Here is a 17,260-nt window from a genome sequence, read left to right as displayed (position 1 = left end):
ACTAGTTTTTATAGGTTACTAATTAATAATAAGATCGGTACGTATGGAATCCGAGGGACTGCCCCAAAACGTCAGTTCCGGCTGCTGACCCAAAACATTTTGACGACACTGCTCTGAAATAACTGTAATCTTAATTCCAAATCTGATGATGGTAATAGCCGAAATATTGTGTAATATCAACAGTGTAAATAACGTCAACAGTATTATCCTCAATGAAAGGTATGAAGGTGATCAGTAGAGTTAAAAGACTTGATCATTTGCCACAGTGAATTTATTGATTGCTTGGGAAGTAAGATAAGTGATTTAACGTGATTCAGATCATTCTTCAACATGGTTTCCACTTTTCTGTATTATTGTGGTGAAAGAGCGGCTCTCGCCCTGTGAGTGCGTGCGTCCATAAGTGTGATCCTCCAAGGTTGGTGTGCCGTTTGTGGTCGTGGTTTCTGGTGCCGCGTCACTCCTTGAGGTAGTGCTCGTAGTTCTTGTAGTAGCTGCCGTCTGGGTCGTACTTGGCCCTCAGCCTCTCCCAGATGTCTTTCTTCTCCTTCACCAGGAACTTGATCACCTTCTCGACGCCTTCCTTCTGCTTCTCGTTGCATTTGGCGCACTCGTTCTGAAGGGCGTCGGGAATTAGCACTGCAGGAAACACACATAAGAAAGTTTCTTCAGTATCTCTAGTATTACAAGTACTACTACTGCTCGGTTAAAGGAGATACAAGTTTAAATATCAGAATATAACACTGATGAAAGAATTAAGGGTATTAACCATGCTACCTGTTTATGTGTCCCTCTGTGCACCATCGCTTGCCGGAAACTTCGTTTCGATTTCTTGAAAAAGTAAATAAAAGAAACGTAACGTCCTAAGTGGCACATCATGTACAGGGTAAGTCAGCCACCCCTACCGATGTCATTTTATGCTACCCGCAACGTTATATGTTCAAAATGGCTCTGAGCACTATGCGACTCAACTTCTGAGGTCATCAGTCGCCTAGAACTTAGAACTAATTAAACCTAACTAACCTAAGGACATCACACACATCCATGCCCGAGGCAGGATTCGAACCTGCGACCGTCGCGGTCACGCGGTTCCAGACTGAAGCGCCTTTAACCGCACCGCCACACCGGCCGGCCCCCGTTATATGTGGCCTTCAAAAACGACGTGCGAGATTTTCACATTCTCTCACTCGCTACACACAAACAATTAGTCCTACAGAAAAAAAAACGAATGAGAGATTTTTATAGGAAATTTGATGTAATTCAGATAGAGGAAATAGTTTTCGAACTATTCATGAAAAACCTACGAAAGTGACATTAAAACGCACACCAAAGCCCACACACAGCCTCCACTGGTCAGGATTTCTAGTGTGTTGTTCAAAGCACGCCTTCTTACCACTGTATAAAAATTAGCGGCTGCACGAATTATTGTCCATTGACTGGTCTTATTACGCCTTATTACGCCACAGGCTTAGTCGAGGGCTTAAAAATTGTAAAACTGACGTTTGTGTAAATGTTACCTAACAATTTTGAGAATTTTAGCAGCATAAAATATACATTTAGGTCGTTGTATTCGTCAGGACTTATGACTGCGAAACTACAGTGCTTGTAAGGGTTACGTTTGGATCGAATTGCCAACGTAATTAGTTTTAGGGTAACGTTTACAAAAATCGTTTTCGTTTCATTACCTCACGGGCACGTTCAAATTAATAATGTTATCGAAATAGTCGACTTTGCTGGTAGGATAATAACACTCTCAACAGAGACCAAAAAAGAACCAGTATATGGAATAGTTAGTGTAGCTGGAAATTCCTGTACCAGCGGTAGGAGGTAGTGTCACAAACAACATAATAGAAGTTTTGACTGGTAAGGGATGAGTGTCGGGGTGACGTTGCGTTTGAAGGTCACTTTCGTACGTTTTTCTTACATAACTCAGAAACCGTGGCCTCCAGTGAAACGTATCCCAATGCAAAATTTAATACACTTAATTTCCTGCCGGCCGCGATGGTCTCGTGGTTCTAGGCGCTCAGTCCGGAACCGCGGGACTGCTACGGTCGCAGGTTCGAATCCTGCCTCGGGCATGGATGTGTGTGATGTCCTTAGGTTAGTTAGGTTTAAGTAGTTCTAAGTTCTAGGGGACTGATGACCACAGATTTTAAGTCTCATAGTGCTCAGAGCCATTTTTGAAATTAAATTCCTCAACAAAGTTTCTGTTCAGTTTCGCTGTAGGATTAGTAGTCTGCGCATAGTGAGCGAGAGAATATGAAAATCTCGCGCTTCATTTTTGAAGGCCAGTCATGAAACTGCAGCTTGCATAAAACTACATAGGTATATCCCATGGCCTTTCCTAAGACTTTTCTTATAATGTTACTTTTGTGTTTGGACAAATATTTGCAGTTCCGTTTCTGTCGGTGTTGATGGTGTTATGTGATGGAGTTACGTCAAACAAATACTGCTCTCCATGTTTTTCATGTGACGGTTGCTTCCAACTAAAAGTAACGCTTTGTGTCTCGTTACAGCAGAATATTTTTCAGTAGAATATTTGTTTGAGTGAAGTTTTGTACGCCGTTTTGATTGAGCGGTCGCAAATTAGATTAATGAGATGCTCTGTACGACTATATTTATTAAGAGCGATAGGAAAAGTCGCAAGTAGCAGTCGAGCAGCTGCCGTGTAGCGGTAGCGGACAGATAGCGTGGCGCGGGTCCGCACTCGAGACGAGGAGGGGCAAGCGGCTTTGTGGAAACGGAACACAAATCTGTTCTGTGAATCCAGGAGAGAGTGGAGGTTTACTTTCAAGGAAACGAGAGGAGAATAACTGAGTGACCGTAAAATTATAATTATATAAATACATGTAATATAAGATCGAGCCGAAGTGGTGTCAAGCCTTTGAGTGGTGCAGTGATAAACAAACAACAAACACCGTTGGAAAAGCCCTTGAATGCTCAACGGTACCGGCTGACCGCCGTGTCATCCTCAGCCCTGAGGCGTCATCAATTGCGGATAAGGAGGCGGCACGTGGTTGGCAAACCGGTCTCCCGAACTTCGCCAGTTTTCGTGACCGGTGGCGCTAATTCTCAATCAAGTAGCTCCTCAGTTGGCCTTACAAGGGCTGAACGCATCCCTCTTACCAACAGCACTCGGTAGACCCGGACGGTGACCCATCCTCGTGGTACGCAAACCCGACAGCGCTTAACTTAGGTGATCTGACGAGAACCGGTGTTACCATTGAGGGAAGGCCGTTGGGAACTGATGCGGTGATAGGCGTTCGGAATTGCGAGAATTTACCACTTGTGTAAGTCATGACGTTGTACACGCACCAAAAATAGGAGACGACGCCCATCTTTTAAGTACAGACCATTTATAGCTTTCCATTTCGTTACGCAGAAAGCAATAGTAATTACTGTTACTACTGTTTGAGCCGTGGCGCCATTTAATTAATTGACTGTTCTGTTTGGCGCCACTGGCTCTGGTGTAGTATCGGCTATCGCTCTTGCGGCCCCATTGCCAATATCTATGAGGAAAAATTGATATCTGTGGGTTGTGTCCTTAGAAGATCTTTGATTGCCGATATACAGTGTGTTCCATTGATCGTGACCAGGCCAAATATCTCATGAAATAAGCGTCAAACGAAAAACTACGAAGAACGAAACTTGTCTAGCTTGAAGGGGGAAATCAGTGGCGCTATGGTTGCCCCGCTAGATGGCGCTGTCATGGGTGAAACGGATATCAACGGAGTTTTTTTAAATAGGAACCCCCATTTTTATTACATATTCGTGTAGTACGTAAATAAATATGAATGTTTTAGTTGGATCACTTTTTTCGCTTTGTGATAGATGGCGCTGTAATAGTCACAAACATATGGCTCACAATTTTAGACAAACAGTTGGTAACAGGTAGGTTTTTTAAATTAAAATACAGAACGTAGGTACGTTTGAACATTTTATTTCGGTTGTTCCAATGTGATACATGTACGTTTGTGAATTTATCATTTCTGAGAACGCATGCTGTTATAGCGTGATTGCCTGTAAATACCACATTAATGCAGTAAATTCTCAGAATGATGTCCGTCAACCTCAATGCATTTGGCAATACGTGTAACGACATTCCTCTCAACAGCGAGTAGTTCGCCTTCCGTAATGTTCGCACATGCATTGACAATGAGCTGACGCATGTTGTCAGGCATTGTCAGTGGATCACGATAGCAAATATCCTTTAACTTTCCCCACAGAAAGAAATCCGGGGACTTAACATCCTGTGAATGTGCGGGCCATGGTATGGTGCCTCGACGACCAATCCACTTGTCATGAAATATGCTATTCAATACTGCTTCAACCGCACGCGAGCTATGTGCCGGACATCCATCATGTTCGAAGTACTTTGCCATTCTGTCATGCAGTGAAACATCTTGTAGTAACATCGGTAGAACATTACGTAGGAAATCAGCATACATTGCACCACTTAGATTGTCATCGATAGAATGGAGGCCAATTATTCTTCCTCCCATAATGCCGCACCATACATCAACCCGGCAAGGTCGCTGATGTTCCACTTGTCGCAGCCATCGTGGATTTTCCGTTGCCCAATAGTGCATATTATGCCGGTTTACGTTACTGTTATTGGTGAATGACGCTTCGTCGCTAAATAGAACGCGTGCAAAGAATCCGTCATAGTCCAGTAATTTCTCTTGTGCCCAGCGGCAGAACTGTACACGACTTTCAAAGTCGTCGTCTGGTGCACAGAAATATGGTACGGGTGCAATAGATGTTGATGTAGCATTGTCAACACCGACATTTTTGAGATTCCCGATTCTCGCACAATATGTCTGCTACTGATGTGTGGATTAGCCGCGACAGCAGCTAAAACACCTACTTGGGCATCATCATTTGTTGCAGGTCGTGGTTGACGTTTCACATGTGGCTGAAACTCTTCCTGTTTCCGTAAATAACGTAACTATTTTCCGAAAGGTCCTGACACTTGGATGATGTCGTCCAGGATACCGAGCAGCATATCATCATTTCATCCCCATACGGCGCGCAGGTCGCCCAATGTGGCGTCGACTGTAATAAGGCCTGCACCAAGGCGGCCGGACCTGCGAAATATGGGGAGAGTATCGCAGAAATGATACAGGATTTGGGAGGGACATCATTAAAAGAAAGGCGTTTTTCGTTGCTTCGGAATCTTCTCACGAAATTCCGATCACCAACTTTCTCCTCCGAATGCGAAAATACACTCCTGGAAATGGAAAAAAAACACATTGACACCGGTGTGTCAGACCCACCATACTTGCTCCGGACACTGCGAGAGGGCTGTACAAGCAATGATCACACGCACGGCACAGCGGACACACCAGGAACCGCGGTGTTGGCCGTCGAATGGCGCTAGCTGCGCAGCATTTGTGCACCGCCGCCGTCAGTGTCAGCCAGTTTGCCGTGGCATACGGAGCTCCATCGCAGTCTTTAACACTGGTAGCATGCCGCGACAGCGTGGACGTGAACAGTATGTGCAGTTAACGGACTTTGAGCGAGGGCGTATAGTGGGCATGCGGGAGGCCGGGTGGACGTACTGCCGAATTGCTCAACACGTGGGGCGTGAGGTCTCCACAGTACATCGATGTTGTCGCCAGTGGTCGGCGGAAGGTGCACGTGCCCGTCGACCTGGGACCGGACCGCAGCGACGCGCGGATGCACGCCAAGACCGTAGGATCCTACGCAGTGCCGTAGGGGACCGCACCGCCACTTCCCAGCAAATTAGGGACACTGTTGCTCCTGGGGTATCGGCGAGGACCATTCGCAACCGTCTCCATGAAGCTGGGCTACGGTCCCGCACACCGTTAGGCCATCTTCCGCTCACGCCCCAACATCGTGCAGCCCGCCTCCAGTGGTGTCGCGACAGGCGTGAATGGAGGGACGAATGGAGACGTGTCGTCTTCAGCGATGAGAGTCGCTTCTGCCTTGGTGCCAATGATGGTCGTATGCGTGTTTGGCGCCGTGCAGGTGAGCGCCACAATCAGGACTGCATACGACCGAGGCACACAGGGCCAACACCCGGCATCATGGTGTGGGGAGCGATCTCCTACACCGGCCGTACACCACTGGTGATCGTCGAGGGGACACTGAATAGTGCACGGTACATCCAAACCGTCATCGAACCCATCGTTCTACCATTCCTAGACCGGCAAGGGAACTTGCTGTTCCAACAGGACAATGCACGTCCGCATGTATCCCGTGCCACCCAACGTGCTCTAGAAGGTGTAAGTCAACTACCCTGGCCAGCAAGATCTCCGGATCTGTCCCCCATTGAGCATGTTTGGGACTGGATGAAGCGTCGTCTCACGCGGTCTGCACGTCCAGCACGAACGCTGGTCCAACTGAGGCGCCAGGTGGAAATGGCATGGCAAGCCGTTCCACAGGACTACATCCAGCATCTCTACGATCGTCTCCATGGGAGAATAGCAGCCTGCATTGCTGCGAAAGGTGGATATACACTGTACTAGTGCCGACATTGTGCATGCTCTGTTGCCTGTGTCTACGTGGCTGTGGTTCTGTCAGTGTGATCACGTGATGTATCTGACCCCAGGAATGTGTCAATAAAGTTTCCCCTTCCTGGGCCAATGAATTCACGGTGTTCTTATTTCAATTTCCAGGAGTGTATTTTGTTGACACCGACCTACATAGGGACGAACGATCACCACCATAAAATAAGGGAAATCAGAGCTTTTACGGAAAGATACAGGTGTTCATTCTTTCCGCGAGCTATACGAGATTGGAATAATATAGAGTTGTGAAGGTGGTTCGATGATCCCTCTGCCAGGCACTTGAATGTGATTTGCAGAGTATCCATGTAGATGTAGATGTAGAAGGGAAGTATGTTTTGTAGCAAGTGTATAGCCTCATTGTGGATAGTTAGCTTTCTTATCTGAGAAGTGAGTTATGGGTAGCATTTATGGAGCTCCGTAAATTGCTTTAGCATTCATTCTAACACACACACACACACACACGCACACACACAATATCGTCCATATTTCATCACTTTAAAAGTTAAAGTGTTCGAAGAATAGTCTTTCATACTATTGTTTAGTTACGCGTAAAAGTTAGTGATAATGTAGGGTGGGGATCAACAGATAGCAGGGGGGGGGGGGGGAGGAGGGGGGATACTAGGTAATGTGTAATTGCACTCAGCGGTAGTGGTCTAAGAAAGGTTGGAAAGCACTGTTCTATTCACCACATGAACCGCGTCAAAGTATCGTCCTTAAAGATCGGGGTCAAGCAGTAGTTTTTGGTCTGTTTTTGAGAGAAACAAGCTAAACGGCTTGTCTATATAATCGATATCTGAGTGTCGTAGAGGGGGAGCAAATGGAGCAGAGTTGGAAATCGGAGCTCCGGACAGAGCGGCGAGCACGAGTGTGGCGTGGCTGTCTGCAGGCAACTGTGGTCACCAAGATAGGGCGCACCGAGACGAGCACACGGCAGCGGCGGGCACTGACGCACGGCAGCAAGGAGAGCGACCGGCTCTGCAGCTGGTGGCGGGGCGGAAAGCGAGGGCACGGAAGTTGTATCCGGTTACTGCCCGACAGTCGTATTTCATCGTGAGTGGCTGCCAAGGCTTCCGCGAGGACAGAGGAGCGTGCAGCTGATGTTCGACTTAGTGCTAAGGCAGATGGTAAGTGGGTCTGGGGAATCGGCGGATTTAGTAACCAGTGAAGCGACGTTTCTGCCATGTAACTGTGCTGCCCAGAAGTTTTATTCAGTACGGGTAGAATCTGTCAAGGAAGTAGGACTCTTGCTCTACTGTAGCTGGCGATTGGTAATTTGATAAAATATGTTCAATTTTGTTGTCATATTCATGTAAAGTCAGAGAGAAAGGACGTCTGAAGTTTTGAGAAAGAGACCGGTCAAAGGGGTGGGTAGTGCTTAAGAAGTAAATTGCTTTCAGTTATGATGTTTAAGTTAAATGCTGAGTATATATTTTTGAACCGACGTATACACAAGAAAAGATTTATAATTCTTATGCCTTATTCTAAAACTGTTAAGTGCGTAGGTGCTCAAAGCTCAGTGTGATACGTAAAAGCCTAGTAAGACAGCTAGCATCATATGAAGTTTTCCTTTCCGGAACTTTTAATTTTTATTAACTGGTTTTCTACATCAAATTGTAAAGAGATTTTAGTTGTGTAGTCAATACTTTTGAGAAGTAAACTTTTTGCTAAGAATTAACTAACACTATAGAACACGGTACTACTGTGCAGCAATGTTTATTTCTTATTTGCGCCACTGATGTCAAATACATGTTTTTAAAAACTTATCTCGAACGTTCCACTTCCCCAAACCCGTATCCTCTCATTGGTCAATGAACCTAAACATTTCGATTAGATTCCCATCTAATTTCACTAATATTGGGCTCAAATTGAGGAATGCCGTACATACATACGGGGGCAACGGCACATTTTGCTGCTGACGTAAAACGCAGTCAGATGCGCAAATACGGTTCGAGGCGCATAACACATCTTGATTTCGATGAGCACCCGACCTCTGGATATTTCAGTCTTGGACACCACCTAAGCAAAATGCGCCGCGCTCGTGTTGATTCTGTTGAAGAACTGAAGAAGTGAATTTTACGGTTCTGTCAAGATTTGCGAGATGATCCAGGGATGTTTGAAAGAATTCGTATCTCACCGCAGAGACGAGTGGAGTATTGTAAAACGTAAACTATCAAGGCTGGAAATGTCACAATTTTGCTGCAATCAGAAGCGAGGCAGGGTGGGAATTGGCCATTCAACAAAGATCCATTCGACCACAGCATAATAGCCCGAAACATTTTATTAAATGTGAGTGGAGCACTGCATTCAGATCCGAAGACGACAGTTCCTTTAACAGGCACGAGTGTGCAGTAAACGATTAACCTACAGCATGTTGAAGTAGCATTGTATTTGTTATTGAGGTCCGCCATGGTCAGATTTGAGCCCAAGTACACGAGGAATTAATCGAAGTGTTGATATTTCAAACTCATTTGTGCTATCCGGGATAATATTTCACGTTGAAGTCAGTGGCGATCTGTTACCACACATTTGCAGTTATGTTCACTGGAACGTTTTTGCTTCTGTTATCATCCGCGTTAGTTTGCACTATTAAGTTTGATACATCCAGTATATTCATTTTTATGTGTGTGTGTGTCTGTATAGAAAAAAATGGCTCTGAGCACTATGGGACTTAACGTCTGAGGTCATCAGTCCCCTACAACTTAGAACTACTTAAACCTAACTAACCTAAGGACATCACACACATCCATGCCCGAGGCAGGATTCGAACCTGCAAGCGTTGCGGTCGCGCAGTTCCAGACTGCAGCGCCTAGAAACGCTTGGCCACCCCGGCCGGCTCTCTGTATAGAGACAGCTGTGTGTTCTATGCATGATTTCGTGCTGCAATTTAAAAACCTAGAAAGACATACGTAGGTATTCCTCAGTACTGTGCAAGTGCTGGGGAACTTGGTACTGCACCAACCGTACAGCTTTGCTCGTAATATAAAAACGAACTTTAAACACTGCAGGATCCTCGTTTTCTAGCTTTTTACGTAGTTACTTTAATGGAGAATTAAGAACAAAATGTGTCCATTTATGTAGCCCTTCAGACTGAAATAATGGACAACTTTGTTTGCCGTATGAGTAAGCTGCAGATTATTTGACATTTTATAGGATATGTGACTGTTTTATCAAAGTGTGGGTAGTGAAATCCTTTCGAATATCAAACTGACATAAACATTACGACTGCTGACAATCGAATCCATTGTGAGTAGGCTGTTTAGGTTTTTATGTTGGTAACGCCACGTAGCGCTCTATATGAAATTCATTGACTGTGCTGTGTGAAGTCTGTGGCTGGTCTGCATTGTTGTAATATTGCTATTGTAGTGTTGGGCAGTTGACTGTTACCAGCGCATAGCGTTGCGCATTTGGAGGTGAGCCGCCAGCGGTGGTGGATGTGGGGAAAGAAATGGCAGAATTATGAGAGCGGATGATCTGGACAGAGACAGTAAATTTGTAAGACTGGATGTCATGAACTGATATATATATATATATATATATATATATATATATATATATATATATATATATATATATATAAAAAATGACTTTTGAACACTATTAAGCTGGCAGTAGTGGCACTCGCTGTATTGCAGTTGTTCGAGTAACGAAGATTTTTGTGAGGTAAGTGATTTGTGAAAGGTATAGTTTAATGTTAGTCAGTGCCATTCTTTTGTAGGGATCACTAAAAGTCAGACTGAGTTGCGCTAAAAATATTGTGTGTCAGTTTAGTGTTGATCAGAATAGGTAAAGAGCGAAATGCGAAATGTCTGAGTGCATTCAGTTCTGCTCAGCTGTTTGAAAATCAAATAATGTAAGAGTTTTATCAGCACAGTAATTCATTAATTTTTCTAAGGGGACGTTTCACCATTACTCGTCGAAGTTACGCAACTGTCATGTGTAAATATAGGAAGTATAATGGAAGCAGTTCTACAATCAATTGACTAACAACGAGAGCGCTGCCATTTACCTGTCCCTGCTTTGATGTAGAAATGGACAAGTGAAAACTCGTGCACAGGGAAGCAGTAAAATATTTATAGTCCCACCGACCGAATCGCAAAGCGGAAATCCCTGACAAACGCAGCACTGAAGCGTGGTCCTGTTGAGATACGGGAACCGTGTTCCGCTACAACAGCAACGCCGGAATACGTGAGACTGTTTCACATCGAAACAAACTGCAAGATCACTAGTTAGTTATCAATAAATGGGATCTCCCTGCACAAATACAGAATACGCGTATTCAGCGAACCAACAATTTTTATTTGTGAAGTTTCAAAATCCAATTGGTTAGAAAGAGATATTTTTAATATGAAAATGAAGAAATTCTACCACTATTCCGTCCTCGTACCACTGCAAAAATGAATGCTAGAAAATTATATGCAAATTGAGGGTGGAGAGAGGCAGCAAGGAAAGGAAAGGGAGCGGAGTACTTATGTCAGCTGCATCGGGACATTACACGGACTGAACCTCTCTTACTCTATATATACATAACGGATCTGACAGGGTGAGCAACAACTTACGGTTGTTTCTGACTGCTGTGGTGAACGGAAAGGTGTCGTCGTTGAGTGACCTTAGGAGGATTCAAGACGACTTAGACAAACTTTCAAGTTGTGATGAATGGCAGATTGCTTTAAACGCAGAAAAAAAAGTTAGTTAATGCGGATGAGTAGCAGTCCTGTAGCGTTAGAATACAGCATTAGCAGTGTAATGCTTGTCACAGTCACAGTCACGTCAAGGCGTAACATTGCAAAGCGGTATGAAATAGAATGGGCACGTCAGGCAGGCAGTAGGAAAGGCGAATGCTCGACTTCGTTTTATTAGGAACTTTTCTGTAAAGCAGACGGCTTACAGAAAGCTGGTGTGACCCATTCTTAACTACTGCTCGACTGTTTGGGCTTCCCATCGGGTCGGATTAAAGGAGGATATCGAAGCAATTCAGAGCCGTGCAGTTACATTTGCTACCGGTAGGTTCGATCAGCACGCAACTATCACGGAGATGCTTCCTGAACTCAAATGGTCAAATTGGAATCCCTACAGGTAAGACGATGCTCTTCGCACGAGGAATTATCGCAGAAATTTAGAGCAGTGACATTTCAGGCAGACTGCTGTATGATTCTACTGCCACCAATATGTATTTCGCTTAAGGATCATGAACGTATTGTGAGAGAAATTAGGGCTCGTACGAAGGTTTGTGGAAAGTTGTTTTTCCTCGCTTCTTTTGTGAGTGGAACAGGAAAGGAATAGCTGTGGTATATGGTGTCCTCCATCATCCACCATACGGTGACTTCCGGAATACGTATGTAGTTTCAAAAGTAGCCCGCGTTTCTGATCTCCACAGCATAGAAAAATAAAATTTGGTTACCCTGAATCGAAACCGGGACCTTCGCGATTGCCGGCCGCAGCGGTCTAGCGGTTCTAGGCGCTCAGTCCGGAACCGCGCCACTGCTACGGTCGCAGATTCGAATCTTGCCTCGGGCATGGATTTGTGTGATGTCCTTAGGTTAGTTAGGTTTAAGTAGTTCTAAGTTCTAGGGGACTGATGACCACAGATGTTAAGTCCCATAGTGCTCAGAGGCATTTGAACCATTAGAACCAACCTTCGCGATTGCAGTCACCAACACTGACTAGAAGGCTTCTTTTGTATACCAGCCTGAAACCTTCGCCCTGTGACCACAGTATCGGTCGTCAAATCGGCCTTCGTGACATCTTGTTTCCTGACCTAACCTCGCGGGAACAAGGTAGATCTGATTATTCGATGTTGACTTTACATGTTACAGCTCCTCTTGATAACCAAATAAATTGTCCAGGTGCGAGGAGGACTGAGGGTTCTGTACAAACTTAACTGCGTATACAGGCAGTCCGTCCATTCGGTAAATCGATAATACCGACGATTTTTGCCCGTTACCGACACCGATACTTGCACGATAGCGGTCCCATCGATTCCAAGACTTCTGCGAATGTTTTAACTTCTGCAGAAACAGAAGTACAATTTCAGACAGCCAAGATCGCTATTGTACAGCCTTTGTTGTGATACCGGTAGTAGTGCTAGTAGTGCATAAGACCTGAGGATGGCAACGTAGTTTGCTGAAACCGGCCATCACAATAAAGGCTGTACAGTAGCTGTTTGAAGTTGTACCTCTGTTCCTGCTTAATCTATGTCGCCCCTAGCTTGACAATGTCGGGCATGGATGATTTTAATTTCTACTTTTAAGCAGGAAAAAAATGACAAAAGAAATATTTTTACATGTGCTGTAATAATAAATTAACAGTTTTCTGATTTTTTCCTTTAATTGTACTGAGAAACCTGTCATATTGTGAAATTTCATGATCACCCCTGAGTGAGCTTACGAGTATCAAAATATGTTACATAAATGGCAGCATCTTTTGCTTGCATTGACTTAGAAGCGTCACTTTTCTACATCGGCAAAGTTACGTAGACCTTAATACGTGACATAAATTTCAACTTGATACGACTACCCGTACCTGAGAAAAAAGGTCTGTAACATGTTGTTTTGTAGGGCGGGCAACCACAGCGAAACTTCTTCTTCTCAAAGAAAATTCCGCACTGGGTGTATGAATGATTTTTATTAAATCTATGGCCGGTTTCGCACCACTTATCGGTGCATCCTCAGGCAGTATATGCTTTTGGCAATGTTCAGCGTTGCTATGTTATAATTATCGTATGGGGCAATGTTCAACGTTACTATGTTATAAGTATCGTATATTGCCTGACGATGCACCGATGTTGTTGTTGTGGTCTTCAGTCCTGAGACTGGTTTGATGCAGATCTCCATGCTAATCTATCCTGTGCAAGCTTCTTCATCTCCCAGTATCTATTGCAGCCTACATCCTTCTTAGTGTATTCATCTCTTGGACTCCCTCTACGATTTTTACCCTCCGCGCTGCCCTCCAATACTACATTGGTGATCCCTTGATGCCTCAGAACATGTCCTACCAAGCGATCCCTTCTTCTAGTCAAGTTGTGCCACAAACTTCTCTTCTCCCCAGTTCTATTCAATACCTCCTCATTAGTTATGTGATCTACCCATCTAATCTTCAGCATTCTTCTGTAGTACCACATTTGGCAAGCTTCTATTCTCTTCATGTCCAAACTATTTATCGCCCATGTTTCACTTCCATACACGGCTACACTCCATACAAATACTTTCAGAAATAACTTCCTGACACTTAAATCTATACTCGATGTTAACAAATTTCTCTTCTTCAGAAACGCTTTCCTTGCCATTGCCAGTCTACATTTTATATCCTCTCTACTTCGACCATCATCAGTTATTTTGCTCCCCAAATAGCAAGACTCCTTTACTACTTTGTCTCATTCCCTAATATAATTTCCTCAGCATCACCCGAGTTAACTCGACTACATTCCATTATCCTCGTTTTGCTTTTGTTGATGTTCATCTTATATCCTCCATTCAAGACACTGTCCATTCCGTTCAACAGCTCTTCCAAGTCCTTTGCTGTCTCTGACAGAATTTCAATGTCACTGGCAAACCTCAAAGTTTTTATTTATTCTCCATGGATTTTAATACCTACTCCGAATTTTTCTTTTGTTTCCTTTACTGCTTGCTCAATATACAGATTGAATAGGATCGGGGAGAGGCTACAACCCCGTCTCACTCCCTTCCCAACCACTGCTTCCCTTTCATGTCCCTCGACTCTTATAACTGCCATCTGGTTTCTGTACAAATTGTAAATAGCCTTTCGCTCCCTGTACTTTACCCCTGCCACCTTCAGAATTTGAAAGAGAGTATTCCAATCAACATTTTCAAAAGCTTTCTCTAAGTCTACAAATGCTAGAAACGTAGGTTTGCCTTTCCTTGATCTAGCTTCTAAGATAAACTGTAGGGTCAGTATTGGCTCACGCGTTCCAACATTTCTATGGAATCCAAAGTGATCTTCCCCGAGGTGGGCTTCTACTAGTTTTTCCATTCGTCTGTAAAGAATTCGCGTTAGTATTTTGCAGCCGTGACTTATTAAACTGATAGTTCGGTAATTTTCACATCTGTCAACACCTGCTTTCTTTGGGATTGGAATTATTATATTCTTCTTGAAGTCTGAGAGTATTTCGCCTGTCTCATACATCTTGCTCACCAGATGGTAGAGTTTTGTCAGTACTGGCTCTCCCAAGGCTGTCAGTAGTTCTAATGGAATGTTGTCTACTCCCAGGGCCTTGTTTCGACTCAGGTCTTTCAGTGGTCTGTCAAACTCTTCACGCAGTATCGTATCTCCCATTTCATCTTCATCTACATCCTCTTCCATTTCCATAATATTGTCCTCAAGTACATCGCCCTTGTATAGACCCTCTATATACTCCTTCCACCTTTCTGCTTTCCCCTCTTTGCTTAGAACTGGGTTTCCATCTGAACTCTTGATATTCAAACAAGTGGCCCTCTTTTCTCCAAAGATCTCTTTAATTTTCCTGTAGGCTGTATCTATCTTACCCCTAGTGAGATAGGCCTCTACATCCTTACATTTGTCCTCTAGCCATCCCTGCTTAGCCATTTTGCACTTCCTGTCGATATCATTTTTGAGACGTTTGTATTCCTTTTTACCTGCTTCATTTGCTGCATTTTTATATTTTCTCCTTTCATCAATTAAATTCAATGTTTCTTCTGTTACCCAAGGATTTCTACTAGCCCTCGTGTTTTTACCTACTTGATCCTCTGCTGCCTTCACCTACTATGTTTCCTTCTCTCCCTTTTCCTACTATCGAATTCCAGTCACCTATGACTATTAAATTTTCGTCCCCCTTCACTACTTGAATAATTTCTTTTATAGCATATAAACGTGTACTACTGTAGTAGGCGTGGGCTTCGTGTCTATCTTGGCCACAATAATGCGTTCACTATGCTGTTTGTAGTATCTTACCCGCACTCCTATTTTTCTTTCATTATTAAACCTACTCCTGCATTACCCCTATTTGATTTTGTATTTATAGCCCTGTATTCACCTGACCGAAAGTCTTGTTCCTCCTGCCACCGAACTTCACTAATTCCCACTATATCTAACTTTAACTTATACATTTATCTTTTTAAATTTTCTAACCCACCTGCCCGATTAAGGGCTCTGACATTCCACGCTCCGATCCGTAGAATGCCAGTTTTCTTTCTCCTGATAACGACGGGCTACCACAGCCAAACCTCGACCTTCTTTCAAAGAAAATTCCGCACTGGCTGTATGAATGATTTTTATTAAATCTGCGACCGGTTTCGCACCACTTATCGGTGCATCCTCAGGCAGTATACGCTATGGGCAATGTTCAGAGTTGCTATGTTACAAATAGCGTATGGGCTATGTTAAATGTCACTATGTTATAAATAGCGTCTATTGCCTGAGGATGCACCGACAAGTGTCGTGAAACCGGTCGCAGATTTAATAAAAATCATTCATTCAGCCAGTGCGGAATTTTCTTTGAAAAAATGAGAAAAACGGGTTTTGAAAGGCGTTTTAAACGTCTGACACAAACAGGTGAACAAACAACATGTGGTCCTATAAAGATTCCGTTTTTATCAATGGAGGTACGGAACTCTGAAAAACACTATTCATCGAAAAACAGAGGAAGAACTCTCGGCACAAATAGATTCCTCTTGGAGGTACTAATAACTGTTCCTCGGGAAACTAGCAAGCTCCTCTTCTATAATAGCACAGAGGTGGCCGCCTAAGAAACGTGCTGTTGCACTCTGATAGAACTGTAGGAGGGTCTTCCCGAGGTGAGGCACTACCGAGGCTTTGGTGGACTCACCTTTGAGCTCCTTGCCGTCGGCGGTGCAGCGTTCGTTGCCCTCGTCCAGCAGACAGTCGGCGTACTTGCTGAAGAGGCGCTCGTTGTGCAGGATCTCGTCCACGTCCACGTTGTCGTACTTGGTGGTGTACTTGTCGCCGTCCGGCGCCGCCGCGACGGCGGCCACCAGGAGCGCGAGAGCGGCTGCGATCTTCCACATGGCGTGCTGGAGCTGGAGCTGGAGCTGGAGCTGGCTGGTCTCAGGTGCGAGTGCCGTCCTGGGCAGAGGCGCGCGCTTTTAAGGCCCGGCCGGGCGCGCTTGAGTAAGCGCAGCCTCCAGACGCGTCCGCGTTTCCAGGCGTTTCCGTAATCCCCGTCCATCACGCCACGCCAGGGAAGCCCGGCCTCGCACCGCAGCCTTCCCACTTAACGAACGGACGCCGCAGCCTCAAATCTCTGGCAGTTTTCCTGTCTCCTGCAGATAATTGGCCCTTCGGTTGTAAGCTTCTACCCTCCAAAGACTATTTCTCTCTGGGAGATGCGTAACACTAATGCTCAACGCCATATATGGAGTGAGCGTAGTCTACTGCGCATGTTCTCAACATCAAGTGAATTTGTAACGACGCTGCTTGTCTACAATTTGCAGTAATAGCAAAATTTCGTTACTACATATATTCGCCTTATTTTATATGCGTTTATGCATGTTTGAGTTTTAGTAACAGTTACGTCGCACTGTCGTTCCTTCGGACTTAAAGAGAAGTTGAAACGCCTCTGTCGAGTCTTTTCATACATGTCTGCCTCATATGATTCAGTTACGTCTCATTTGATCCACTGTGTAATTGCAATTTTGCTTATTAACTCACCCAGAAAGATTGAGCAGTGGAACTGATAGTAATTTACTATATATCCAACGTAAAAGGTAAGAAAATGGTGCCTTGGACCAATATTTCAA

General features: G+C 44.4%; 1 protein-coding gene across 1 annotated transcript; it reads right to left on the bottom strand.

Annotated features, from left to right (window-relative positions):
- Window positions 1–253: 253 nt before the first annotated feature.
- Window positions 254–16,578, bottom strand: LOC124606869 (ejaculatory bulb-specific protein 3-like). Its single transcript, XM_047138957.1, has 2 exons — window positions 16,330–16,578; window positions 254–636 (listed from the first exon to the last, which is right to left on the bottom strand). The coding sequence occupies exons 1-2, from the start codon at window positions 16,526–16,528 to the stop codon at window positions 455–457; spliced, it is 381 nt and encodes a 126-aa protein (XP_046994913.1). The 5' UTR covers window positions 16,529–16,578; the 3' UTR covers window positions 254–454.
- Window positions 16,579–17,260: the final 682 nt, after the last annotated feature.

The sequence above is a fragment of the Schistocerca americana genome, chromosome 3 (genome assembly GCF_021461395.2).
Source record: "Schistocerca americana isolate TAMUIC-IGC-003095 chromosome 3, iqSchAmer2.1, whole genome shotgun sequence".
NCBI lineage: Eukaryota > Metazoa > Arthropoda > Insecta > Orthoptera > Acrididae > Schistocerca > Schistocerca americana.
Note: the sequence above shows the minus strand (reverse complement) of the source record. Positions and strands in the feature narration are given on the sequence as shown.

Excerpts from the sequence above, each read along its gene's own strand:
- LOC124606869 (XM_047138957.1), bottom strand. The coding sequence starts at position 16,528 with ATGTGGAAGATCGCAGCCGCTCTCGCGCTCCTGGTGGCCGCCGTCGCG. Across the intron at positions 637-16,329 it reads CGACGGCAAGGAGCTCAAAG|TGCTAATTCCCGACGCCCTT; the intron begins GTGAGTCCACCA and ends TGTTTCCTGCAG.